Below are 26,818 nucleotides of genomic sequence, written 5' to 3'. Positions count from 1 at the left end.
TTGGGTAGTCATTTCAAACTAAGCAAGGAACAGCCACTGAAGACAGAAGAAGAAAGGGACTATATGAGCAAGATGCCCTATGCTTCAGCTATTGGCAACTTGATGTATGCTATGGTGTGTACAAGGCCAAACATTGCACATGCAATGGGAGTTGTGAGCAGATTCATGAGTAGGCCAGGAAAGCAACATTGGGAGGCAGTCGAGTGGGTTCTGAGATATCTAAGGAGTTCATCAGATACATGTCTTTGCTTCACAGGTGCAAGTTTGAAACTACGGGGTTATGTAGATGCTGATTTTACTGGTGATATTGATAGTAGAAAGAGTACTAATGGGTTTGTATTTACTCTGGGTGGTGCAGTTATATCTTGGGCCTCAAATTTGCAAAAGATTGTTACTTTTTCTACTACGGAAGCTGAGTATGTTGTAACAACTGAAGCTGGAAAAGAGATGATTTCGCTACATGGCTTCTTAGATGAATTGGGTAAGAAGCAAGAGATGGGCATTCTACATAGTGACAGTCAGAGTGCAATTTTTCTTCCTAAGAATTATACTTTTCATTCATAGTCGAAGCATATACAGACAAAATATCACTTTATTTGGTACCTTTGTTGAAGATAAGTTGGTAATACTTGAGAAGATTTGTGGATCCAAGAACCCAACAGACATGTTGACTAAGAGTGTCACTATTGAGAAGCTGTGTGCAACTTTAGTTGGCCTTCTAGCTTGAGGATAGGAGGATGAGTTGCAGGGAATGAGGGATTGTTTTTGGAGGATAGCGGCTGATGTTGGTGATTGAACTAGTCTCCAAGTGGGAGATTTGTTGGGTTTTGTGAAGCCTAGTTATGTTTGATTCAATTAACGACCCGAATAATATTGCGTGATTTTTAATGGGAGATTTTCTAAGGCTTAGCCCATGGAGCAGAGGCTTGGGCCAACAAGCCTAAGCCGGAGCGCTCATGGACAAGCCTCCTGGGGGTACAGGGGCAATGCCCCCAGAAAAAAAAATTTAGCCCGTTTTGTAACTCATTATAAATCATGTGCATAGGATGTAGAAAACGTTGTTTTGTGATTAGAGATTGTTGTTGTCGGTTTTTTGAGAGAGAAAAAAAAGACTGTAGCCGCACTTTATATTTTTTCTCTGATAATAGTGAAATCCCTGTAACTCCGTGGACATAGGCAAATTTCCGAACTACGTAAATACTCTCTTGTGCGTGTGATTATTTTTCTTTGGCGTATGTTTTCTCTATTTTTTGTTTCTCATAGGTTTAGGAATTCATGGTAATTCCGTACAAATACTTGTTGTTGTTGTTGTTGTATAGCTTGAAATGCTATTAAGTTGTAGCTTAAGTGTGTTTTCCAGGTACCAATTCATGTGCACATATGTATTACATTTCTGTTTGCATGTATATATATGCTGTGTTTGTTTGTAAAAGTGGATCTTGGAAAAGACTTATTGGCCTTGCTATCATGTTTGGAGCAATTAAAGATTGTTTCTCGAAGCAAAGAAAATTCCTTAAGTCGATTGGGCACTTGAAAAAATTAATAGCCTGCAACAGATGTAGTTTCCGTAGATGCCCCTGGAAAAAAAAAAAAAAAAAAAAATAGAAAAGGTAAAGTTGACAGTTCGGAGCTCAAGACACAAATAGTGATGCCCTGGTTTAATAAACTAATAATCTGAAAAGGCAAACTGAAGTGCATGCCCTTTTGACTCAATCATATTTCGAGATGCCACTTCCTTGGAGATAGGTTTCTTGCTCATAATCTCTCTCTCTCTCTGGGAGTCAAAACTGGCCCACAATTCATACATCTAAGATTATATAAATACTAGGGTCTGTTTCTTCAAAAAAAGATTATATAAATACTTGTTAGTTTTTATTGGCTTATGTAAATGTCCATCACATTCATACTCTTTTCATGGGCATACTGAAAAGGGAGTCAGGTTGTTAAAACTGAAGAAACTTAGGAGTCTAGCTGTAGCTGTCAAAGATTGAAGGGGACAGAATACTTTCATGTTTGTCTCAAATGGTTTGTTTTATTCATCTAAGAGAAGAGAAGTTTGCTTTATTCATTCATTCCTATATTTGTAAAGCAATGGCACTTCTTCCTTTGACAAGAGTGGGTGGAGGGTGAGATTTTGGGTTCAAATCCCATTGGTTGTGTATATATAACTTCCTAATTTTAAAAAATTATAATAAAAATGTTTATGACCATTAGTTACTTTGGTTGTTGTATAAAGTTTAATAATGGTAAATCAATATGAAAATGTTTCAGTGTACCTGTACTGTATTGACTCTACCGTCCACAGGTTATTCTAAAATTGTTGTCCTTCGGCTCTAAATAATTTGGTAAATAATCTTCCTTTATGCCACAACCTTCTTCTTGCATTGGCAGTATTATGTTCTTTCTGAACTTACAATTATTGTATCATAACATCATTCATGATGATTTTTTGAAGTGAATGTAACGTAAAGTGCTGACATTTTAAAAATAAAAATCATTATGCAGAAGCAATTCAAGCAATCAAATATTAGACAAGGAATTTATAATTATGGATACTAACTCAATTTTTTAGATGGTTCCAAGCTAACATCTCAATGCACAATCAACATGATCAGTCAAATATCTGTCTCTTATGATGATGACCTTCTTGGAGAAGATATGAAGGGTGATGCAGCTTGATTTTTGAATCATAGGAACCTTATATAGCTTGGTATCATAGTTTTCATTCACAGAAGAAGTGCAAAAATATTTTTTGTTTCTATGCCATAAACAGAACAAAGTGTTCAGCCCATTTGTGTGGGGATGTTAGGGGGGGATTATTCCTTGGAGGCAACAAATTAGTTTTTTTTTTTTTTTTTTTTTACCTTGTACAAAGGTTGCTGCCGTATTGATGATAATGATATTGGATTTTTTTTTTTTTTTTTTTTTAATTCCAATAGAATCTCAAGTGAAGAATGTAGTTCATTTCCTCCTAGTCACCGTTTTTGTGATATATTCAGATATTCTTGACTTACCTGCACTCTTTTTTTCATCTTTTTAAATGTCAAATGATAAGCTTGTTGGATTAGGATTGAAAAGGTAATCTCTAATCTGAATATTTTCATTGATTTTTCCCCCACTGAGCCTTTTAAATTGTTCTTGATACAATCAATTATCTTGCTACTCAACAAGTAAACAGATGCACTAGTAAATAGTTATATAGTTGAAAGCAATAATTGTGTATTCCTTTTCAACTCAACTAGTTTTGTTCCCAGTAATTGCTCTGATTTTTGGTTTCCAAATAATAAAAAAGAACTGTGCCAAATAACTCAAGATTGTGCCAAGGCCAAAACAAGGCAGGAACGGCCACATATTCAAATAGTGGAAGAAATGCTGCTAGCTTAAGTCTCCACTGGCACAATAAAATGTTGCTTCTTTTGTAAAAAGAGGCAAGTCGCAGTGCAGTCATCTACTTTTGCACAAGGGTATCTCTTTTTCCATGTGGCAGTAGCCGCCTCCACCACGGCTCTTGCTGCTGCCTGTTCACTATCTGCTGCCCACACAATCGATGCAACTTGATCGTTATTGAGCACATCCCAGACCTACATTTTCAGGCACAAACGATGAAAATAAAACACATTATACTAATTAGCAATACAATGAGAAGGAGAATGAAGAGGTATCTGACACTTGAACAGGTACAAATCAAAATTTCATTCAATTTGCACTTACCCCATCAGTTGCAAGAATGATGAATTGGTCATTGGAAGTTACACAGTGATAGTAGATATTGGGGATGGCAATTATGCCATGGTTTTTGAGTATGAAGTCTCCGATAGCTCGTGACATGGCTAGGCCCGGAGAGTCATCGTGGGGCAGCCACACTCGTTGGACATGTGGTTCTTGCCTTAATGCAGCCACCCGGCCATTGCAGTTCCTTATTCTTTCTGCTTCACCTATGTCAGAAATGAAAATTGATTAGTCACTGAAAAGTTATCTAAAATTAGTAGGTCCTCAATGGTAAGGTGAGTGAAATAACAAGGAAAAAAAATTCACAACTGTGTAGTTGACATGTTACAATAGGTGCAAATAATGGTAGTGTCAATAACAGGCCAATGTGAAAGTGATATTGTTCCAATCACAACTTATCATATCAGCAGTTGCGAAAAGATTGTGAAAATTTGTGTCTAATTACTTGTATGGATCAACTCCTTGGTGGGACAAGTACCATAGCAAAATACTATGTAGTATATACCCCCAGCCCTACAATTTTTCAATGCATATAATGTTGGGAAAGAAATGAGGTCTTACAAGGTAAGCCTGGCTTTAAGTCAGTGGTTAACTGGATGGCAGTAACTCCATTGTTGGTGATTGTCCCCAAGACAGCTCTGGAGTCACCTAGATTAGCTATAATAAGATCTTCATCCTGTTTAGTTTTCCAATAATAGAAAGAAAGCAAAAATTAAGAAACAAATTGAAAAATTCATAAGAAGTAATTCGTTCATAACTACTTCGCCTTTTTTACCTGTCTTATGATTACAACAGCAGTTGTTCCACTACAAGAGCTGTCCAACTTCCTTTGTAGTTGTACCTCCTTGTCCATCAACTTGAAGGCACTGATACAAGCCTCTTTCCATATGTGAAAATTCGTGCTTGGTCTTAATTCACCATCTATTCTCTCAACATGGTTCTGGAAAGTAGTATCATTTGCTACTGTATAAGTCTTTGCAAGAGCATTCCTTTGGCTTAGTAAGAGCAAAGGCAGGCGGTTACACACTATCTTGCTAACTATGTGACCATTCTTCCCATGCCCATCAAAAACTCCACAGAAAGCTCCATCTTCCACTCCATAGCCCTTATTAAAGAAAAAAGAATTTATGTTTCAAAACTAATAGTACAGTACTACAAGTTAGTTGAAATTATAGTAGTTTTAAAAGCCATTGATTTTTAGCTAAAAATCTAAGATTGTATACCATGGTAAATTGGATTTCACCAGTGGTGTATGGTCCAATTTTTATCTAGGAAACTTTTGCATTAACTTTTATGGTACACCTTTGGATAGCTTTAAAATTTTAAATGAACAAACATATCATTCAATGATTTCATTGGCACAATATAAATGATTTTGAATTGCCTATGAAGAAACATGAGAAACTAAATTGAGAAGTTGATTTTTCTCATGAGAATGAAGACTAACTTAAATTCTAATTTAGGCACAAGCTGTAAAACTAGGGACCATAGATACAATTTGAGAGAACCATGTAACAAAACCTGGTAAAGAATGGCAGCATCTTGGTTTAGTCCTTTGCTTCCTTGCTTAGAGTAAAGAGAGCCAAGACCCAGAGCTTCATTAGAAACATTATTTCCTTGGAAGAATATCACATTTTCATGGCCATCTTCAGCATCATGAACCTCCTTTGATGCAACTGATATGCAGATTCCCATTGCAACTTATATTATTTGTTCTATTTTTTTTTCACTTTACTTTTATAGTCCAAGGATAACTGAAGCAGTTTCCTTAATCATGAATCCAAGGACCCTAAGATGCGCATGTTATAACAAAATAATGATTATAAGGTAGATAACTGTAGAAGTGGCTCCCAGAGGTCAGAAAGCACGCTTTAGATTCAATAATTCACAGTTTTTTAATTGTTGTGTATTATTTTAGGCCACCCCAAGATTCACTTGAAGGGACGCATGATGTGTATTTTCTCTTTTTATAAGCTGGTTCTTTTTACATGCATGATGCACTCATGCACCCCATAGAACTCAAATCCATGTTCAAACTGACAAACTTGCACACCTTTTTCTGTTTGTGACAGTAATTTTTTACATCCTTTTCATGCATTTAATCCTATTCAGTAATATCAAATTAAAATTACTATATGCAAGTTAGTATGGACTTGATTTTTTATTTATGAATCATCTAAATTATGTCACATGTTGAACTATGTCTAGAGTTGAATGATAGTTAAAACCTGAAACTCCAATTTGTTGGTTACTTCGCTTGTGATCACATACATGATGACTTTATTTTCAGGTGAACTTGAATTAGCCCTTTAACTTATATGCTTATCAGCTTATTTACAGTCTTTTAAAGTCTCACTTTTCTAAATGCAATTATTATTTTGCTAATTTTTAGCAAAAAGTTAATCCAAACGCACACGAAATTTATTAAAAATGAAATGTCTGACCCAAAAGCTAAACAAGCTTATATTAACTTGTTGCTTGAGTGGGTGATCAAGAAATGGAAGAATAAATAAATGTTGATTCCTATCAAAATGTGAATAAGATAAAAATAGTTGTTGCCCATTAACTTATATGCTTATCAGCTTATTTATAGTCTTTTAAAGTCTCACTTTTCTAAATACAATTATTATTTTGCTAATTTTTAGCAAAAAATTAATCCAAACGCACACAAAATTTATTAAAAATGAAATGTCTGACCCAAAAGCTAAACAAGCTTATATTAACTTGTTGCTTGAGTGGGTGATCAAGAAATGGAGGAATAAACAAATGTTGATTCCTATCAAAATGTGAATAAGATAAAAGATAGTTGTTGACCATTGACCAAGTTGATGCACTTTACAGGGAAAGGAAATGGATCCATGGCAATGCCGCAATTGGAATCAACAAAACAGTAGACAGATTTATGAAAAGATGCAAGCAGTTGGTCAAACTTTGTAAAGAATAAATATAATGAGAAATTTTATCCTATTCTTATAGCGTAATCATGGTTCATAATTGTGTGCAAGTATCTACTAGTGGATAAGAGACAAACATTGTAAGCATCATGCTGGTCGATCTCTTTAAGCCAATAAGCCTTGTCAAATGGATCCTGACCCTAAAATCTGAAGACCTATTGAGGATCATCAATAATATATTGGGTGGTTAGATTTATGTCTAAGTTGACTTCTCAAATTTTCTGGATATTTTTTGTTTAATTTTAGGTCATATTCCCCAATGTATGGATACTGTTCATGTTGTGATTGACGAACACACATATCATCATCTTACTCTGATGATTGAAGGATCAATTCCAGACAAAAAATGAACAAAAGGGAAAACAAGTGAATAAAAAATAGTTTGATGCAAGTTGGTTAGCATGTGATATATATTATTCGTTTGGTGTTTGGTATAGCTTGTTTTTATTGATTTATTTTGTTGAAGAAATAAGTTGGGCAAAAGGACAACGGTAGAGACTTTGAAAAGATGTTCACTCTCTTTTAATTTGACCCAAACAGATTATAACAGAAAATGATGGTCAATTGATTCCTTTCACAAGTAGAAACATTTTAGTTTCACATAGAAGGGCCTGTATTATAGAACAATTCTTAATCCCAAAATTTTGGATCAGTTATGTTTCTTCAAAGATATTCAGAATTTAGATATAGCAAAGTCTCTTAGAAACAACACTTAACCTAATGAGTTATATAGTCATTTATCAACAAAAAAAAGAGTTATATAGTCCCATATTACAAACACAAACCATCGATCAATTGGATGATTTAATATCTTTTATCATTTTCAAGAAACACACACCAAAACAGATTTTTGAATGACTTCATATATATTATCTTGAAACTTCAGTTTCATTGATTGATCGGATAATTCATAAGTTTGTCCACTTAACATGTAAATTGTAGGTTTCAGTTAGTTCAACTGGTAAAGTCTCTGATGATTGAATAAGAGATCTAAAATTCAATCCCCGCGTACACCAAAAACTAATTGGTGTCTTGGTCTGATGATAGAAAGCATCATCAGGAGTGGACATCATAAATTGAAACTCTCTTAAAAAAAAAAAAACATGTAAATTGGTACTGCAATCAAGGTACCAATAACGCAATGAGTCAACTGGAGTCTGAGTCCGTTTGGATAGAACTTATTGCTGAAAACTGAAAACTGAAAATACTGTACAAAAATAATTTTTTAATGTGTAAAAATTACTGTTCATCCCAAAAAATACTGTTCATTGGCCTAAGATCACTGTTCATGGCCAATGAACAGTGACATATGCGCGTGGAAAAAAAAAAAAAAACGGGCTGGACGTGGACGTGCTGGGCTATCCAAACGCATTCTCTGTCTCAAACTGACTCGAATCCAATTGTAAATTTCATTTGAAATCAGTAAGGTATTACTGATAAAGTGCATATGGTTTATGGTTCATAGGACTTCGTAAACAAAAAAAAGCAGCGCTTCAAGCAAAAAAGGCTTGCTTGGAAGACCAGATTCCAAACATTCCGAGTCAAGATATACTCGAGTAGTGTTGTGCTAAATGAGACATGATACATTCACATGTTGCAAATCATCCAAATATTCAAAACCCAACTATCCATGTATTTGGTGGATAGGACTTGCAGATGATGACTACATAGCGGTGATAATTAGAGTGTATGTATCACATTTTCTTTTGGAAAAAAAGAATCCATATGTGATCTTTGCATGTTCAATAAACATGGACAAAAATTAAAATAATCAATGTCGAAATTCATATTTAACAATGCATCATAATTTTCATAAGAAAAAAACATAGAGACTTTATACAAGTAGACTGGGGTCAAATAATTTCCTTGTTCCCGTTTAAAAAGTTCATATCAACTTCTTTTAAAAAGACCTAAAGTCATACTTAGAAAACAAAAAGATAAGGAACACAAGATCACTAATTTAACTTTTTTACATTTTTTTGTTAAGTTTTGGCCCCAAGGGGAGGGGGGTAAAAGGAGAGAATTGGTGACCTCTGCTTCATGAGGTGTTGCCCCCAACTGATTGCACTACCCCTTAGATTCTAATTTAACTTTATACATTCTCATTGGCTGGATACAGGAACACTATCATCACAAGGCATTGTTTCTGATGCAGGCAACTTCTTTGTCAGAGACTTGGGAATGTCAACATATTCTTGTGGGCAACGCTGTTGAGGGTGTGACAACAGCACGCACATGTGACGATAGAGAACACGTGCTAGCCCCTGCCCACTCTCATGAATGTAGCCCTCGTATTCACTGACATGCTCAAGGGACTCTACAAGTGCATCATAGACCTCCTGGGGACAATTGTCAGGTCCAGGCTTGTCATGGAGGTAAATAACATCTAAGGTAAAGAGTTTTCGATTTACAGGCCATTGATGATGAGGTTTTGCAGATGATCTGCAGTAGATAAGAATCTAAACACAACATAATATCATAATGCACGTCAGATTTTATAGATAGAGCATGCATCAAAGAAGTTTCATAGGTGTGACAAGATCATCATAATCAGTAAGCAACAATTTGCACCCATTTCATAGGTTAATTAGAAGAATGTGCATGGCAACAAACAAAACAGATACACAGAAAGTGATTCCCACACTACTTACCACCCTAAAAATTCGATTCTGAGCACGGGATTTCTTGGCTTCATGAGATGCTATCTGAAACAGACTGGTAAGATCAGCAGGACCACAAGATGAAGTAGCTGAGAGTCCCATAACTGCAGCAACTGCGGACTCAACTTCACTACTAAATTCTTTCCTAAGCTACATGATAGCAAAAAGGAACCAAAACAATTCTGAATTAATCAAAAATCCTTACATTAATAAATAAATAAATAATTGTGAATAAATTTTGGGTTACACAGGAAAAACCAGTTATAATTATTCATTACCAGGGGTATTTGCATGTTCCAATCTTAACATATCTAATACATTAATAAATAAATAAATAATTGTGAATAAATTTTGGGTTAAACGGGCAAAACCAGTTGTAATTATTCATTACCAGGGGGTATTTGCACGTTCCATCTTAACATATCTATGCATCACATGCACAATGTGGTATAACTAACAATGCCATTACCTACTTGTACTTGGGATGAAAATTTTCTCAAGAATCTTGCTCTGTAAAGTTCAGGAGTTCAGTGTCTTTAAATTTCATCCTAAGTGCAAAGAATTGCAACTAACCCGCTAGCGCTTTGCTGATGACCTTATGATTTTAGCATGTGCTGATTTGCACTCAATTGGAGTTATTCAAGCAGATATAACAGAACTCAATCAACATGCTGGAATCAGCTAATTCCTCTAAGAGTGAAGTTTTCTTTTCTGGTCTACAAGGAAATTTAAAGCAACAGACCCTAAATATTCTTAAGTTCAAGGAAGGCCGCTTGCTAGTCAGGTACCTAGGTGTCCCTCTTATTTCTGGTAAACTCAAGCACCAAGATTGCATCCCATTGCTGACTAAGATCACTGCAAGAATTAATTCTAGGTCATCCAAGATGCTTAGCTTTGCAGGTAGACTTCGGCTTATACAATCTGCCTTATTCAGTGTGCAAGCTTGCTGGTCAAATGTGTCTATTCTACCCAAGAGCATTATAAAAGAATTAGAACAGAAATTGTCTTCTTTCCTGTGGAAAGAGACTGAGAGGAATGGGACAGGCTAAAGTTGCCTAGAATGAGGTATGCCAACCTAAGGCAGCATGTGGATTAGGTATCAAATGGGTTGAAGTGTGGAATAAAGCTGCAATCATGAAGTTTATTTGGCTTCTATTTACCCATGCTGGCTCCTTGTGGATTGCTTGGGTCAAAATTCTTCTTCTTAAGGGCCAAAAATTTTGGATCGTCAAAGCTCCTCAATGTTGTTCTTGAGGGTGGAGAAAAAACTTAAAACTCAGAGCTTTGGCAAGACCCTTTATAAAGTTCCTGGTAGGGGATGGATCTAGCATTATACATGTGGCATGACAATCAGCATCCTGATGTCCCTCTTTATCAAAAGTTTGGGCATAGGATTGTTTATGATGCTACTACTTCAATTAATGCTAAATTGTCAAGTGTGATTCAATACAAAGCTTGGAATTGGGGAAGTGCAAGATCTGATGTTCTTGATCAATTTTAACTAAATTGCCTTTGATTGATATTGGTGAGTGTGACAAAGTTGTATGGATTCCTTCAAAATCAGGAATTTTTTCTATCTCAAGTGCTTGGGATCAAATTAGAAGGAAAAAAAGAAAAAAAAAAAAACCAACTGTTAGTTGGTGGAAGATTGCATGGTTCACCAAAGCCATCCCAAGGCATGCTTTCATCACTTGGCTGGATATTAGGGACAGACTCTACCTATGACAGGATTGCTAGTTGGGGAATAACCTGTGGTCCTTTATGTTTGTTATGCAGAGGAAGCTCTGAGAGTAGAGATCACCTTTTTTTAAGTGCCCCGTCTGTAAGAGACTTTGGAGGAAAATCAGGAACTGGAGTTATCAAGATAGGCTTGATGAAGACTGGAAAAATCTCACCAATTGTGCTGCAACAAATTGGAAAGGTAAAAGCATAAGTGCTGACTGCTGCAGATTGGGTTTTAGTGCGTGTATATACCACATATGGGCACAAAGAAATGCTACAAAGCATTTGGGAGCTGTTAAAACAGAGGATCAAATTGCTGGTCTCATAAGGAAACAAGTGAAGGCAAGGATTGAAACTAAAGGACCATATCCTAGGTCTAAGGCGGACAATCACTTGCAAAATTGATCAACTACTTCCATATTTTGTTCCATTTTCATCATATCAAAATCACCATCCAACTAGCTTATCAGGAGCTGCAAAAAATCTGTCTAAGAGACTTATAGTTTAGGAAAGACCCACATGAGATATAACAAGCGCTACTCGCATTTTCTCTACCCCTAATGCAAGAGGTGCTCATCCTCACCAAATTGTTGCTTAGAGCATTGGGAAATTGGGTCTTATAAAAATATGGAAACCAATAACCACTGGAAACTTGGAGTGTACAATTTCCTAGTGCCTAGGCTCTAAGATCCAAAAACTCAAAAGCCCTACTCTTTCCTATATTCTTGTTTGCTTTCAACAAAGGCCAAGAACCAAGAAATACATAGTTACATACAATAGAATAAATGTCAATATCTAAGGATAATTTTTCGACAATTGTGAGTGGTGGGTCCATGTAAAAAGTGGTGAGCAACAAGTGTCCACCACCCCTTAAAGCATGTTGCGAAATTGGACGTGTCTCTATGTCAAATTCTAGAGAATCCTAATATGTTTTCACCATATGGGTACCTATTAAAATCATTGACAACATGTAAAAATCCAATCCAATACAAAAAAAAATCTAAAAAATTGAAGCATTTTGAAAAATAGTACCAAAGAAGCTGATTTGGAGAGAGTGGCAAAGGCGAAGCGGTGATCAGGATTGATGGAGAGCTTGGCGTGGATGAACATGAGGATAGCTTGCCTGATGGAGTCCAATCTGGTGAGTGGTCGGCCATTTGAGCCAGTGCTCTTCATCTCCACCAGAGACTCAACGTCCACATCTACGCACAGCAATATGTCTTCGTTACATATACGTGAAGGATTCAACGTGTACTTGCTGCTCACATCTGAGCTCTCTCCTTGTACTACCACTTCCATATCTCTCTCTCTCTCTCTCTCTCTCTCTCTCTCTCTCTCTCTCTCTGCTTTGGTGGACTGGTCTCCCTCAATTCTCAAAATGACGTCCTTTTGCTTTTGGGTGATGATATAAACGGTGCGTTTTTTACCAGTTTCAAGTTTCTTTTCTTTTTTTCTTTTTTTTTTTCCTTTTTTTTAATGAACTGTGTTTTTTTTTGGGGGGTATATGACAGGAAAAAAAAAATTATATATATATATATATAAAATTATTGGAACTCGAATTTATGAAATTGGAGCTTTATGTAATTTTTTACAATAAAAAACTATTTTGATTCTTAAATTTTACCAAAAGTTTGTTTTTGGTCCCAAACTTTAAAAAATTCTTTTTTATCTCTAAATTTTGTAAAAAGTTTTTTCAATAGTTTAGAGATAAAAATAGGAATGAAAAAAAAAAAACTTTTTTAACAATTTTATGATGAAAAACAAACTTTTGGTAAAATTTAAGGACATGTATAAAATATTTTCAATAATTTAAGGACGAAAGATGAATTTTTCAATAGTTTAGGGACAAGAAGAGAAATTCTTGAAGCCTAGAAATGAAAAACAAACTTTTGATAAAATTTAAAAACCAAAATAGAATTTTACCCAATTTTTTATTTGAATAAGGTGCACAACCTGTAAATTTGATTTGAAAAAACATTTCATTCTTATTATTATTATGGAAACACGTCTCTTAATTGGTAATTTTATTATTTTGGATTCACATTCCTTTATCTTAGGAATAATGTTTTTTGGTATGAAATTACGTCTGTTAGTCTTATGAATAATTTGAAATATGTTGGTTGTAATTTTTCATTCTCTTAAACTATTGAAAAATTCGTCTTTCTTCTTAAACTATTGAAAATATTTATTTTTCTATCCTTAAACTTTAAAAAATATCTTTTTTCTAACATGAATATTGGAAAATGTTTTTTTTTTTTGTCTATGTTTTGATTTTAAATGACTAAAATTAACTCTTTATAAAATTTAAGAATGAAAAAAAATAACTTTTTAAAGTTTAGGATGTAAAATAAACTTTTGGTAAAGTTTAGGGATCAATTTTATCCATAGTTTTAAAAATCATATAAACCGGTTCAACCTAGAATTGATGCAGTTAAAATCAAAAACATAACCCATTTTCAATTCTTTGACCATTCCGGTTTTTAAAAAACAATAATTTGAGATTTTACTCTTATGATGCTAGTTTGCTGAATAGTTTTGCAAACTAGACAACTAACTAAAATATTTTTTTTTTAAAGTTAAATGCAAAAAAATTCGAAATAAGAATAACTTCTAAACATCATTAGCTACAATCTGAGAGGCAATTTTACAACTAGCGTAGTGAGAGGAAACGATATAATAAGTTAGCATGTGGCGGAAACGAAACTGAAAAATAGCATCTTGAGTGTTTAAAGCTCGAGTTCGGTGACAAATTCGAGCTTCAAACACTCAAGTTCTGGTGCAGGACAATCGTCTGATATGTGGAATAGTTTGATCTGAAAGAAAATAGCGAAACTCGAGTCTGAAATACTCGAGTTCCACAAAAAATGATACTCACCTCTGAAAAAAAATGGTGAAACTCGAGTCTTAAAAACTCAAATTTTATTTTAAAACTTGAGTTTTTGACACTCAAAATGCTAATTTCTCACATTATTTTAAAGCTGACAACTAACTAAATTTTTTTATATTTAAAGTTATTTGGAAAAAAAATTCTACGATCTAAACATACATTTAGGGTCCGTTGGGATAGAACTTATTATTGAAAACTGAAAACTGAAAATACTGTAGCAAAATAATTTTTAAATGTGTAAATAGTACTGCGGGACCCATTTTTAATAAAAATTGCTAAAAACATCCATGAACAGTGTGCGCACAGTACGTGCACAGTGCGCGTTGTTCCCCCGCAGCAGAAAAAAAAAAAAAAAAAAAAAAAAAAAAAAAAAAAAAAAATCAAAACGCAAAACGCAAAACGTGTATCCAAACTCCACCTTAGTATACCTTTTATGCTATTATACATAGCGTGATGTGCTTGCTTTAATCCATTTGTTTATAACAAAAAGTGTCTATTGCTCTCTTCTTCTTGCTTCTTCTTTTACAAGTGCTTTTCTCTATACCGACGATACTGCGGTGTCTGAGATTTCCAGAATTTGGAGATGGCGTGTTTACATGACCACAGTTGTGAAGATCATGATTGTTCAACTGATTGGTCTCTTTACAAGCACATAGACCTCACTAAGGTCAATTCTCTCTTCTCTTATATATATATTTTTTCTTTTTTTCTCAACCCTTGTAAATGGTTCCCTTTTAAAACTAATCAAAACTTCTTCTTTTTTGACATTGTGAGTACTCTTGGTTGTGTTTCTGAAATGCCCAGATTGGTTATTAAAAGGAACAGTTACCCCGTTAATGATTTTTCTCATGTGCCCAGATGTTTCATTTGTAAATTATAATGTCACAGTAGCTTAAAGTTGTTAATCCGATAAATTTTATTTCCCATGTTATGTATATTTTTTGTTTCCAATGGTTTGCCTATAGATATGATACTGATCATGTGTTATGAACTGGTTCTTCTTGATTCTTAAAGAAAAATAAATTGAAAGGCTGCTTGGTAGTTTGATACAACAACTAAACCTTAGTTCCAAACATTTGGGGTCAGCATGTTGCTAAACAGACTAATCAGGGTCGGCCAAATGTATTGTTTTTTGCCATTCTATTTTATTCGAAATCATACTGGCTGTTACCTCCATATTGACCTGTCAATTTTTGCAATTTATACTAATGTTATTTTAGGTTTTACTTTGCTTTTTAGTTTTTATCATTTCCTCGACTTGAATCAAATCACTTTTCGTCAATGGAATATTAATCGCCCCCCTCTGCACATGACCAAATCATCTCAAGCAGCTCTCCCTCATTGTTTCATCAATAAGGCCACCTGTGTCTTTAAGTGATTTTTCTCATATTGAATCTTATATTTCCTTTTTTGTTTGACTGTTTGGTAAAAGTATTGAATGGTCCAAATTTGTTTACATTATATTGTTGAAGGTAATGACTTGTCAGACAGTTGATTCCCTTTCCTGCTGATACTGAGCAGTGTTATTCAATAGGTTTTTCCTTTAGGCTCAACCTTGTTGTTTTTGCTAGTTGGGTTATGGAAACTTTTGACTATTACAAAGCAGTATGAAAGGGTAGAGAAGTTTTCTTGTGTGGTATTTCATATATTCCCAATATGACGATATAAAACCGTTGTTTTGTAAGCAAAAAGTGATCTGTTGCAAATACTAGTTGCAATATGCCTTGGACTTAGTCACTTAGGTGGATTTCTGATTAAAGCTTTAGTGGAGATAGGTTGAAGTGGTTTTGGTATGTGAATTTGCAATCTGGATTAGATTATGTCTTCTAACAAAATCCAGTTGGGATCCATATAGAGTGATTTTGAAGGAAGATTGGAAGTTTGGGTCAGAGGGCCATGCAAGTCATGATGGAGGTGTTGTTAAGCAAGTGGCTATAATGGTAACTAGGAATTGTGTTGGAATTCTGGGGTCTGAGTATTCTCTGGCTCATGTATCTATGAAACAGGAGAGGGATATATGCAATGAGTTTGTGGAGAGAAATTCAAAGAAAATTGAGGTTTTGTTTTTAAGATTTGATCTATAGTATATGGATGGCACCAGAGTGTTCTTTATCAACAACATTTGGTGTGGGGAGGCACCTTTTGCTGATATGTTTTTCATTTGATTTGATGGAGTTGAATGTCCCATTCACATTTTCAAACAGTCCTTGTTAAGATCCCTGTTTGATAGGATGATTACATTAAGCTACATCCTTGATGTATCCTTTGTATATTTTACAGATTCATTGATTTCAGTGTGTAACTATTTGGGACTAGTCGGTAGATGCGTAGTTTCTCGCCATTAGTCTACAAAACATATAAAGGAGCAACCTTCCAAGCATTTACACCCCTATAACTATGGAACCTTCCTTGCTGACAAGCTAGCAATTGAACCATCATCTCTGGCAAAACCCAAGATACGCCAAATAAAGAGAGCACAAGAGACTACAGATTAGAAGCTGCAGGACAATGAAGCCAAAGATGTTCTGTCATCTCTCCACTTTTCTTATTTGAATGACACACCAGTCCAAAACTTTTGAGTGTCACTTTTGCAAATTAATCAGTCAAGATTTTACCCGGTGCTGCTTTCCATAAGAAAAAAAGCCTTACAAGCTACCCTAGCTCTGCAAATGCTGCACCAAGAAAAGAAACAGCCCTTGAACTCCCTCAAAGATTCATAATAAGATTTATCTTCAAATTTTCCTCTCTTGATTAACATCCAAGATATTCAATCCTCATCTTAGGTAGCAGGGCAATTTGAGAGGCAAGTAATGCGTTCTTATTCATTACCAAAACAAACAAGTCAGGACAACTGTCTTTGAGGCAAGAATCTCCACACCAGGTTTCATGCCAAATCCAGATTTGTGATCCATTTAGAGATGTTTCAAAGCTAAGATGGATTAGGATGATTTGTGATGATCATATGCATGAGGAGATCACGAAGCAGTGCAATATCTCGTCTTTCACTTATCTATAGCCTGGCAATTTTTCAGTTTTTGTTTCTGTTTTTGTTTTTCCGTCTTTCTCTGTACTATTCTTTACTTAAAGATATGTTTATCTTACTAAGTGATTTTTTTAAGTGGTCCGAGAAATAGTCTGAGTCGTTTAGTCTGTTTTAATCTGCGTATTGGACCCTTTCTCCCATATTGTCCTAGTTTTCTTATCACAAATTGAAATAAATATGGTTGAAAGTATCTTCTCTATGGAAATTTTTAGAATAATAATTGTTGGTGTATATTTCTCTTATTTATTTGTTTATAAATTTTCAAGGGAATGTACGCCTTTTGAAATTATGGTCACAACTTTTGGATTTTCATATGTAATTGAGAGGTGGATATGTATGTGTTGCTAATGGTTTATTTACTTTTAACTTCTAAACTAAACATATAGATAATGGTTCAGTATTTTTGATCATGCTGCTGTACATGTTATGCATTTTGAATGAAGTGAATATGTGTCTTGGTATGATTTTCATTTATGCTCATTAAACTATTAAGCAATAAGAAATGACTTTTGTGCGTGTGTTGGGTAGGGGAATGATATTTGTTTCTGTAACTTACTAACTCAGTGATCTTGTGAGTGATATGGATCACTGGAGCTCTTATTTGCTGATTGACAGGATACCACCTCTGTCAGAGTCATTGTTTGAATATACCTCCAATTAATATGTATAAACTTTCCTCCTTGATAAATGAAAAACATTGATTATTATCTATTTGATTTTTTTGGTTTCGTTACTTAGGTAACCGCTTTGAATGAGTCTGTTCCAGGAAGTGTTAAGTCTGTTTTTAAAGCTTGGGAGCAGCGCCTTAGTTCTTCTGAGGTAATTAGCCTGCTACATCCTTTTTCATTTCTTTGTTCACATAGTTTTATTAATCCAGCATGTCTTTCATAGAGATGCTGTTTTCAGGCTTGGCTTACCATATACAATTTCAATTGTATAAAATACACTTCTTTGTTGCCCAGTGTACAAAGCTCATGTGGTTGTCTTTGTGTGACAGGAACACTTGGAAAGCAATGAGGGTGATCCAGAGTTACTTGTTTACATTCCGTAAGTCGCTATATCTGTTATCTAGAAACCTGCTATCTTAGTATCTTTACAACACAAGTAATTGTCCTGAAGGCTCCTAAATGTTTTCATTTGATTTGTTGGATTAACCGTGATAGATTTACGTCAGATGTTAAGATCAAGAGCATATCAATTGTTGGTGGTGCTGATGGAACCAGTCCTTCCAAGATGAGAGTGTAGGTTAAACCTTTGTAACATTTCCATTATGTTACATGGCTTTCGTTTTTTCAGCATTTTATATTTTGCAAGTTAGAATAATGATGCAAGCATTTCTATTGTACGGGGATGTTCTTTTTTCTTTGCTATAACACCAACCCTGCAACTCTATATATTATGTTCATCCTGCATCCATTTGACATGTGTGTAGTCAAGAACTTGGAGTTTACTAGTTGGTACTATAGCTACAGCATTTTGTGGGGTTTTAATTGAATTTTTTGAATGACAATCAAAGTGCTTTGTAACAATTTTCTTGGCTATACATGTTAATAAACATTGACGCCATTTTTGCAGATTTTGAAAATCTGGTCTGCTGAATACAGCAGCAGTCCAAACAAAAAATATTATAAGCATGAAGAATCGAAAGGGAGCTGTTTAAAAGCTCTCTCTCTCTCTCTCTCTCTCTCTCTCTCTCTCTCTCTCTCTCTCACACACACACACACACACACAGACAAACACGTTTCCTTTTTTCTTTTTTGTCCAAGCTGTGGAGCCTTTAAGTATACAGTTGTTGCTAAAACCAACCACTCCTCTCACCTGGCCAGGTTGCCACTGCCTGTGTATTTAATCGTGTACTGATTCTTTCCTTTTTTCTTTTCCCCTCTCCTAGAGGGACATCCATGTATTTCAGAATCTGATTGTAGTAGATGAAAATGACAAAATTATGTTTTATAGGTAAACTTTTATAAAGTTGAATGAAGAAAAATAACTGAATCGGATGATTCACATATCACATATACTACATATATTACCCATGAAAAATATGAAGGAAGAAGGTTGAATGCTAATTGGAATACTAGCATGCATCGTCACCCACGCAAGGGTGGAAAAACCAAGAAAGAGAAGACCAAAAAAATTACAAATACCAGAAGAAAATCAAAGGGCAAACGATTCTGCTATTTTCTTTTTAATCCATAAGGTCAATGAGAAACCAAACTCAGTAATGCTTTGCCTGTCTGAGTTTTTTTTTTTTTTTTAACTTTTATTTATTTTTAATATAGATGTCATATTTGACTCTAACTCTAACATCAAAGGAATTTTAATGGTATGAAATTTGTTCCAGGTTTCTACCGCACTAATTTCTCCTTTTTTCTGAGGGGAAAAAACACAATTATTTTTCTATCTTTTTTTTTTTTTTTGATAGGTTCATCAATCGAGATGGCATTGATTTTTCGGATGCTCAAGGTATGCAAGCCATTCAGGTAGTGCCTCCTCTGTTCTTGTCAAGGCATTTATTGTTTTCTTCAAACTTCAAATTATATGAAACCCTTGTTTTTATTGTTTCAAGGAGTGGGATTTGGCTGAAAATTTGCAAGGAGTGTTGGAATACCAGACAAGGTAATTTTTTTTTCTTCAATTCTTGTTGGTATACATAATACTGTATTGCCTTTGCCTTCATTTCATTTTATATTGAGAGGCAAGAGCAAGGCAAAGTGTGGTAAGTTTAATTAATAATTTAGATATTAAAACATGAGTACTTTTCTCATTTCGTAGTAATGCAGATTGTCAAGTTGATGTCATTAGAACTTATGTATAAGTTTTTTCTGCAACCTATCGGTTTTAGTCTTAAGATCAGTTATTGTGTACATTCTGATATAATGTCAATACATTTTATTAGATATTCTAAATTTCAAAGCGTGGCAAGTATCACATTGCATTTTCCTGAGAATTTTGGCGGTGACACAACTCAGATACATTATATTGGCCTAAAAGGTGAAGCTACCCAGGTAATCTCATTGCCATAATAAAGGTTTGATGGTTGTTTTTGGTCCTAGTTACTAAAAAACAAAAGTTGTTGCTGATCCTTTGATTCATTTTTCTTGACTGTTATTATAGTTGAAGAGGGATGTCGTTGCGACAATTGTTTATGAACTTATGCCAAATCCTTCAGACCACAAGTAATTCTCTCTCTCTCTCTCTCTCTCTCTCTCTCTCTCTCTCTCTCTCTCTCTCTCTCTCTCTCTCTCTCTGATTAGTAACATGTTTGCTGTTTTTGAATGATTGATTAGTAACTGGTTAAAATACTGAGTGGTACCAGCCAATACCGGGTGTACCGGTCAATTTCGGCAAATACTAGGCAAAATACTGGTTATACTGATCGATACTGGGTGCATAAATTAGTTGAAGACTTTTTTTTTTTTTTGTCAATAAAGATATTAAGATTCTATAATATATGGTATTGAAATGATATTATGTGAACCTACTGCATTATATAATGAGGAGTTACTGTTTTAAATTTATACATCTAAAATGGTACGTTAGAATATATTGGTATTGAAATATTCCCTTCCAAAGGACAAATTAGAATGATCACCAGAATGGATTTTAAAACATTGGATGAAAGTTCACATACGCCATTATTCAAAATCCATATTGACTTTTCATGGCATTGGAAATGAGCATTTATGCATATATAAATAAATTGATGATTTTAATTGAAATGTAAATTTTTTTAATGTTCAAAAAAGAATATTGAGTAATTTTTGTGATACTGTATACTTCATATCGTAATGCATGATTTTTTATTTAAAAAAAGGGGGGGGGGGGGGGTAAGTATTTCTTACATTCCCAGACTCACATAAATCAGTAATCAGATTGTTATGTTAGGAAATAAAATATATTCCTTCAAAATATATACCCGTGTGTTTGCCAGTCCAAATACATTACAAATGATTGATGAAAATATGTTCAGTATTGATGCCAATGCCACATTACAAATTGAAGATCATGACTTGCTATTAAAATGATGTTTGAATATTATTATACCTCTCTTTTCTTTACTACTGCCAATGGGCTTATCTGCTGGCTTGAAATCCATTGATAGAACTCATTACATGAATGAATTGGTACATTTCCTCAGTCTATCCGACATCTTGATTCAAGTATCATGTGGGATAATTGTTTAAAGGAAAAACTTCGATACAATTCCATAGGTGTTATACTTGTACCTTAGCCTCCTCAGTTACATTCAACTATGCGGCTGCATAAACCAATGAGCCACGTAGTTGAATTTACTTGTCTTTGGGGAAGATAACACCTTTTGTACTATATTAACCAACTCAACCACATGGCTGAATTTTATTGAGGAACTTAAGATACATCACCTAAGTAGCTGTACCTAATTTGTTTCCTTTGTTTAAGGGCCTGAAAGGTTTCACTTTAACCAGTTGGTCACTTGCATATATGGTCCCAAATTTCCAAAATAGTGGGCTTACTGAAAATGTTCTTACTCATTTGCAGGGCACGATCTGAAAGTGGCGGGGGTCTTTCACATGTTGAATAAAGAGTTACCAGCTATCTCTTAACATGCTTTCTTCTTGAGTGGATTCTTCGTTCTGTACATCTGTTCTTGAAATGTTGTTGCAACCCTTTATTTTGTGGCACCTCATATCATCTTTTACTTAGCCATACATGCTATATAACAGGAAAAAAATACATCTTTTTTATTATTATCTTTATATAAATTACAGAAAAAAGAAAAAGAAAAAAAAAAGACATCTGCTAGTGTACTGCTCAGCACTTACAATTTGCAAATTTCATGTTACAGCAAATATGTCAAACGTAAATTTCATCCTTGAAAATGGTAGATAACCCAGGATGCAATGCAATAGAAGTGCCTCATAGCAAATATGGCAATGATAACATCTAAGTGCTTCATAACATCTATGGTGTATTCTATTTTCTTCCTTCATATGTAACTGGCACCTTGAATGAACCAACGACATGTTGTCTCTTATGTGGGTTTAGTATGTGGACTTGGAGTTCAAATCCCACCTTTTCTTCTCCCAAATTTACCTAGCAAAAACATGGTTGGTGGACCTGGCATTACATGGAATTTGTTCTGCTTAGTGCCTAACCAAATGTACAATGCAAAACTGAACAAACATGTCGGAGACTCGGAGTTATAGCTTGATTCTCACCAGCATTCTTACATCTATTCCCAGATGATAATATAAATCATGTAGGACGAATTTTTAAGCACTCAAAACTTCTTCAGAGGTGCAATGCCAACGCTAAATAATACTTTATAATTAATAATAATAATAATAATAATGAGGGCGCCTGTAACAATCATTTGTAATGGTTAGTGACAATCAATGACCTTTGTGAAGACCAAGATTGAGTGGAACAGTATTTGTAAGGACCAAGATTGAGGTACCTGTTCCCACACAAGGTGGGTACAAAATTTGGGGGATTATTAAGAATTCATTTAAATATAAAAATGATTGATGATAGACTATATGTGTTCATATTTAATGATAAAGTTGATCTTATTCAACCAAAAAATGAGGGGAAAGATGGTTGGCCATAATTTGCTAACATTTTCATGAAATTTTACTACTGGATTGTAGAACTTAAATCAACAATCAAGGTTTTAGTCAACAATTAATAACTCATAATAAAATGTGACATGGATAAACCATGTGTTAGTTCTTTGCACATGTGAAATAAGGAAGTCCACTAATATGACATGTGTCTCAATTGTTAGAATATGTAAATGATATCAAAAGTCTCGTCCACCATTCTTATCCACATTTCCTAATCACTTAGAGATTCTATATATAAACCATTATTTTTCCCTACTCATAAATCAGCCCATTGTAGAGGCCCAAAAATAAATCCTTGGACCCCCATTGCTATGGAAGAGAAAGAATCGTCTCTCTGCCGCCCTCAATGTTATCATACAAACACATCACCATTTTATTTTCATCCCAACACCAAGCTCCTCCCTAATACTCATTGACATCATCATTATCATCATCAACATTTTCCCTTCCTTCTAAGCGCAAAGCCCAACTGAAAGCCCCATTTATGTAAAAACCTCCAGCCCAATCACATTCAAAACAAAAACTCAACTTTAAATCATTCCACCGCAAAGGCCAACGAGTGGACCCACCACCACAAACCTTTCTCCAAAATTCCAAATTATGGAATTACCCCCCAAACCTTTTTATAAATTACATTTTTAAGCCCAAAACTTCTATAAATCATATTTTTGGCATGAAACTTCCTAAAATTACATCTTTATCCTTGAAACTCTCAAAAATCACATTTTAACCCATAAAATTCCAAAAATTGTACAAAGGCCCTTTAGGCCACAAAAATGCATTTTCAATATTTTTTGTGCCAAAATAAAATGTTTCTCTTAAAATATGATAAAATTATAAAAGACGTTATTATTAGACATTAGAGAAATTTAGTCATTGTGTCATTTTTGCATGAGATAAATACAGTGGAAAACCAAATTGCAAGATTGCATTTGATAAGCTATATTATGCTATGAAACGAAGTGAGTTTTATTTAATTATCTATACAATTTATATTTCTATAAAATAAAATAAAAAATTAAATGCCATCCGATCACAATCTTCTTCTTTTTTTATGTAAAAGTTTAGAATCACATTCCAGCTTGGTTAGTGTTATTTCAGCATTTTTTTTTAAATATATTTTTTGAACACAAACATTATACACACGTGAGATGCAATATTTATTTGATATACATACATGTGAGATAGTGCAATATTAGACTCCAAGTCCACATTGAGAACCTTACATTGATGTTGTATGAAAACTATGGGCCGGCAAAAACTAGCCCTTCGTGGTATTCTCCACGGATTACCACTATAATGTCTCACACAACTTACTTATAAGTAAACAATAGGGAATAAACATTTCACAATAGGAAACTCAAACAATTGATTTCTTTAAACACATATATTTCAAATACTACTCAAGTGTTACAATAGGAAATTCCCTTGTTCCCATGGTGTTACACACTCTTTCTCTCTCCTTTTCTTTTAGACTAGTCCCCTTTTTATCTCTCTCTCGAAAGAAGAAGATCCTCCCCCATTTGCCTATCCCCCCCCCCCCTTTTATAGCTACATTCCTTACTCTTATCTCTACAAGTTGTCTTGTTGCCAACCAAATGTTCAGGGATATTTTCATTTACTTTATTGGGTTTCTCCCTTCCCTTATCTTGGAACTTTGACTTTTGGGGGGGTGTTTGTACTGTTCAAGTTGTCTCATGTGCATTCAATGTTGCAGAGGTTAGGTAAGAACCCTATGATCAATGCGAAAGTAAAAATCTTCAATCTTTTTGTGTGTTCAGGAAGTGTGGTTCTAGGCATCTCTTGGAAACCATACGTGGATCATCAATGCACCATGCCTCGGGTAAGGCTAGTTCCTTACCTTTTTCACAGGAACTACTTTCCTGCGTCGCTCTCTTCTTCTGTAGTACTTAAGATGGTCTAGCTTCCTTTCTTCCACAGCCTATTGTCCTCTGGGCCTTCCTTCTAGTATATAGGCTAGGCTCAGTTTGTTTCTTGCGGTCCAATTACTTATTGGGCTTAAGGTCTGAATGGGGACTCTTCCACTCCCCACAAAAACAAAAAGTAGGCAACCTGTAAAAAGTAAGATCCAATCCAAGTCTCAAACTCATCCTCCTCCTTCTTCTTCTTTGGACACAGCCCATTATTTTCAAGTATCTTTTTTCTTTTTCTTTTTCTTTTTCTTTTTCTTTTTCCTTTTAATTATGTTATTCTACTCCCTTGCCATGTGGAAATTCTTCTTATTTAATTTTTAAATAATAATGAGGGCACTTGTAACAATCATATATATAGCCAAAGCTTAGAGAAAATCTAATTAGATTTTAATTGGATTCTCAAATTTACAGCATGTGTCCCATTTAAATTTAAATTTTGTGCCAAGTAAATTATTGAGTGTAAAAATTGAAGAGTCCAAATACCACTAGATTCTAACTTTGATTTTAACTGAAGTCCAATTTTTCACCACATGTCCATCTAAATTTTTAATTTTTGTGGCAAGTGAATTATTCAGTGCGAAAACCATTACATATTTTAGAAATATATATAAACTTTAAAACCAATTAAATTAAATATATATATATATATATATATATATATATATATATATATATATAATGAGAAACCATTACATATTTTAGAAATATATGATTTAAAAAAAGTGCAAGTTAATACCATATATAATTTGAATCTCTTCTAAAAAAAAAAAAGTATAATTTAAACAACATAATTGTGATTGTTTTTAATAATACCTGTGCGTATGCACGGACTATGCACTAGTTTGATCTAATGGTTAGTGACAATCAATGACCTTTGTGAATACCAATATGGAGTTTCCTGTTCCACTGAAGGTGAGTATAAAATTTGTGGGATTATTAAGAATTTATTTGAAAAGAAAACTGATTGATCATTGACTATATGTGTTTATATTTGCATTCAACCAAAAAAAGGGGGGGGGGGGGAGGAATGGTTGGCCATGATTTGCTAACATTTTCATGAAATTTTACTATTGGATTGTGGACCTTAAATCAACAATTAATAACTCACAATAAATCTTGACATGGACATCCATATTTTAGTTCCTTGCATAGCTGAATTAAGGAAGTCCGTATGACATATGTTCCAATTGCTAGAATATGCAAGCGAGATCACTCATTCTTATCCACTTTTCTTAAACTTTAGGGATCTCATATATAAACTATCATTTTTCTCTATTAAAAAATAATCATCATTCTATTGTAGAGGCCATAAATCCCCGCATCCCCACGGCTATGGGAAAGAGAGAATAACATAATTCTTATCACACTAATAATATCACCATTTCTTTTCATCCCAACTCCAATTTCTTTCCTTATACTCATTGACATCATCATCAACTATTTCCCTTCCTTCAAAGAGCAAAACCCAACTGAAGAAAGCCCCATTGGAATAAAAAAACTCCAGCCCACTCACATTCAAAACAGAAACCACTCACTCAGCTTTTAAATAAGGGAAATGTTAACAAGCACCGGCTGGTGTTTGGTAACGTTTCCTTTTTTGTGTTTCACTCAAAAAAAGAAAAAAAAAAGTTGTCAAAAAATTGCCAAAAGAGATAAAAAAAAATTACCAAAAATTGAAAAGTTGCTAAAAAATTATCCAAAACTATGTTGTTAACAGGCACCTTACGGTGCCCGTTAACACAACCCTTTAAATAATCATTCCACCATTATATTGAGTTGACTAACCCCTAAAGAGGGTTAGCACTTCCTCCTTCTTTGTATTCGGACACCCTCGGTTTCTAATTTTTGAGTCTCATTGTCTGTTTAGAATAGTTTATTTAGTTAAAAATAATTTTTTTTTATATAAAGTATAAAAAAATTAAAAAATAATATGAATAGTACAATAGAACCAATGAAAAGTATCAAAAAAAATATAATGAGACCCATAAATAGTAGCAAAAATAAGTTGAAATTGGATATAAGCTGAAAAATTGAGCTCCTTCCAAACGCACACTTAATTTCAATTTGGAGAGTAAATAGTTGCATTTTCTTTTTATCTACTTACTTTTTAAAATATACATTTTAACGGACTCACTATTATTTTTCTATCTCATTTAAATATTATTTTTTCATTCTTTCTTTAATCTTCATTTATTCTTTTTTTTAATATTTTTTTATTTATTCCCAACTACTATATTTTTCTAATTCTCAATAACTACGTGTTGTTTGGTAATGTTGTTC

The 26,818-nt window shown here is 34.1% G+C and overlaps 3 protein-coding genes across 3 annotated transcripts; 1 reads left to right on the top strand and 2 right to left on the bottom strand.

Annotated features, from left to right (window-relative positions):
- Nucleotides 1-3,089: 3,089 nt before the first annotated feature.
- Nucleotides 3,090-5,514, bottom strand: LOC142621877 (putative protein phosphatase 2C 72). The gene is made up of 5 exons (XM_075795249.1): nucleotides 5,251-5,514; nucleotides 4,505-4,834; nucleotides 4,291-4,405; nucleotides 3,712-3,935; nucleotides 3,090-3,581 (listed from the first exon to the last, which is right to left on the bottom strand). The coding sequence occupies exons 1-5, from the start codon at nucleotides 5,422-5,424 to the stop codon at nucleotides 3,381-3,383; spliced, it is 1,044 nt and encodes a 347-aa protein (XP_075651364.1). The 5' UTR covers nucleotides 5,425-5,514; the 3' UTR covers nucleotides 3,090-3,380.
- Nucleotides 5,515-8,445: 2,931 nt separating this feature from the next.
- Nucleotides 8,446-12,442, bottom strand: LOC142625452 (uncharacterized). Its single transcript, XM_075799107.1, has 3 exons — nucleotides 12,098-12,442; nucleotides 9,335-9,493; nucleotides 8,446-9,142 (listed from the first exon to the last, which is right to left on the bottom strand). Exons 1-3 carry the CDS (start codon nucleotides 12,362-12,364, stop codon nucleotides 8,786-8,788), a joined length of 783 nt encoding a protein of 260 aa, XP_075655222.1. The 5' UTR covers nucleotides 12,365-12,442; the 3' UTR covers nucleotides 8,446-8,785.
- Nucleotides 12,443-14,418: 1,976 nt separating this feature from the next.
- On the top strand, nucleotides 14,419-21,739 carry LOC142621556 (uncharacterized). The gene is made up of 9 exons (XM_075794843.1): nucleotides 14,419-14,619; nucleotides 17,734-17,814; nucleotides 17,993-18,042; nucleotides 18,159-18,236; nucleotides 19,421-19,478; nucleotides 19,565-19,614; nucleotides 19,895-20,003; nucleotides 20,113-20,174; nucleotides 21,517-21,739. Exons 1-9 carry the CDS (start codon nucleotides 14,536-14,538, stop codon nucleotides 21,557-21,559), a joined length of 615 nt encoding a protein of 204 aa, XP_075650958.1. The 5' UTR covers nucleotides 14,419-14,535; the 3' UTR covers nucleotides 21,560-21,739.
- The last annotated feature ends 5,079 nt before the right edge of the window (nucleotides 21,740-26,818 follow it).

This window comes from Castanea sativa, chromosome 1 (assembly GCF_040712315.1).
Source record: "Castanea sativa cultivar Marrone di Chiusa Pesio chromosome 1, ASM4071231v1".
Taxonomy (NCBI): domain Eukaryota; kingdom Viridiplantae; phylum Streptophyta; class Magnoliopsida; order Fagales; family Fagaceae; genus Castanea; species Castanea sativa.
This window is presented reverse-complemented; position numbering and strand designations above follow the sequence as displayed.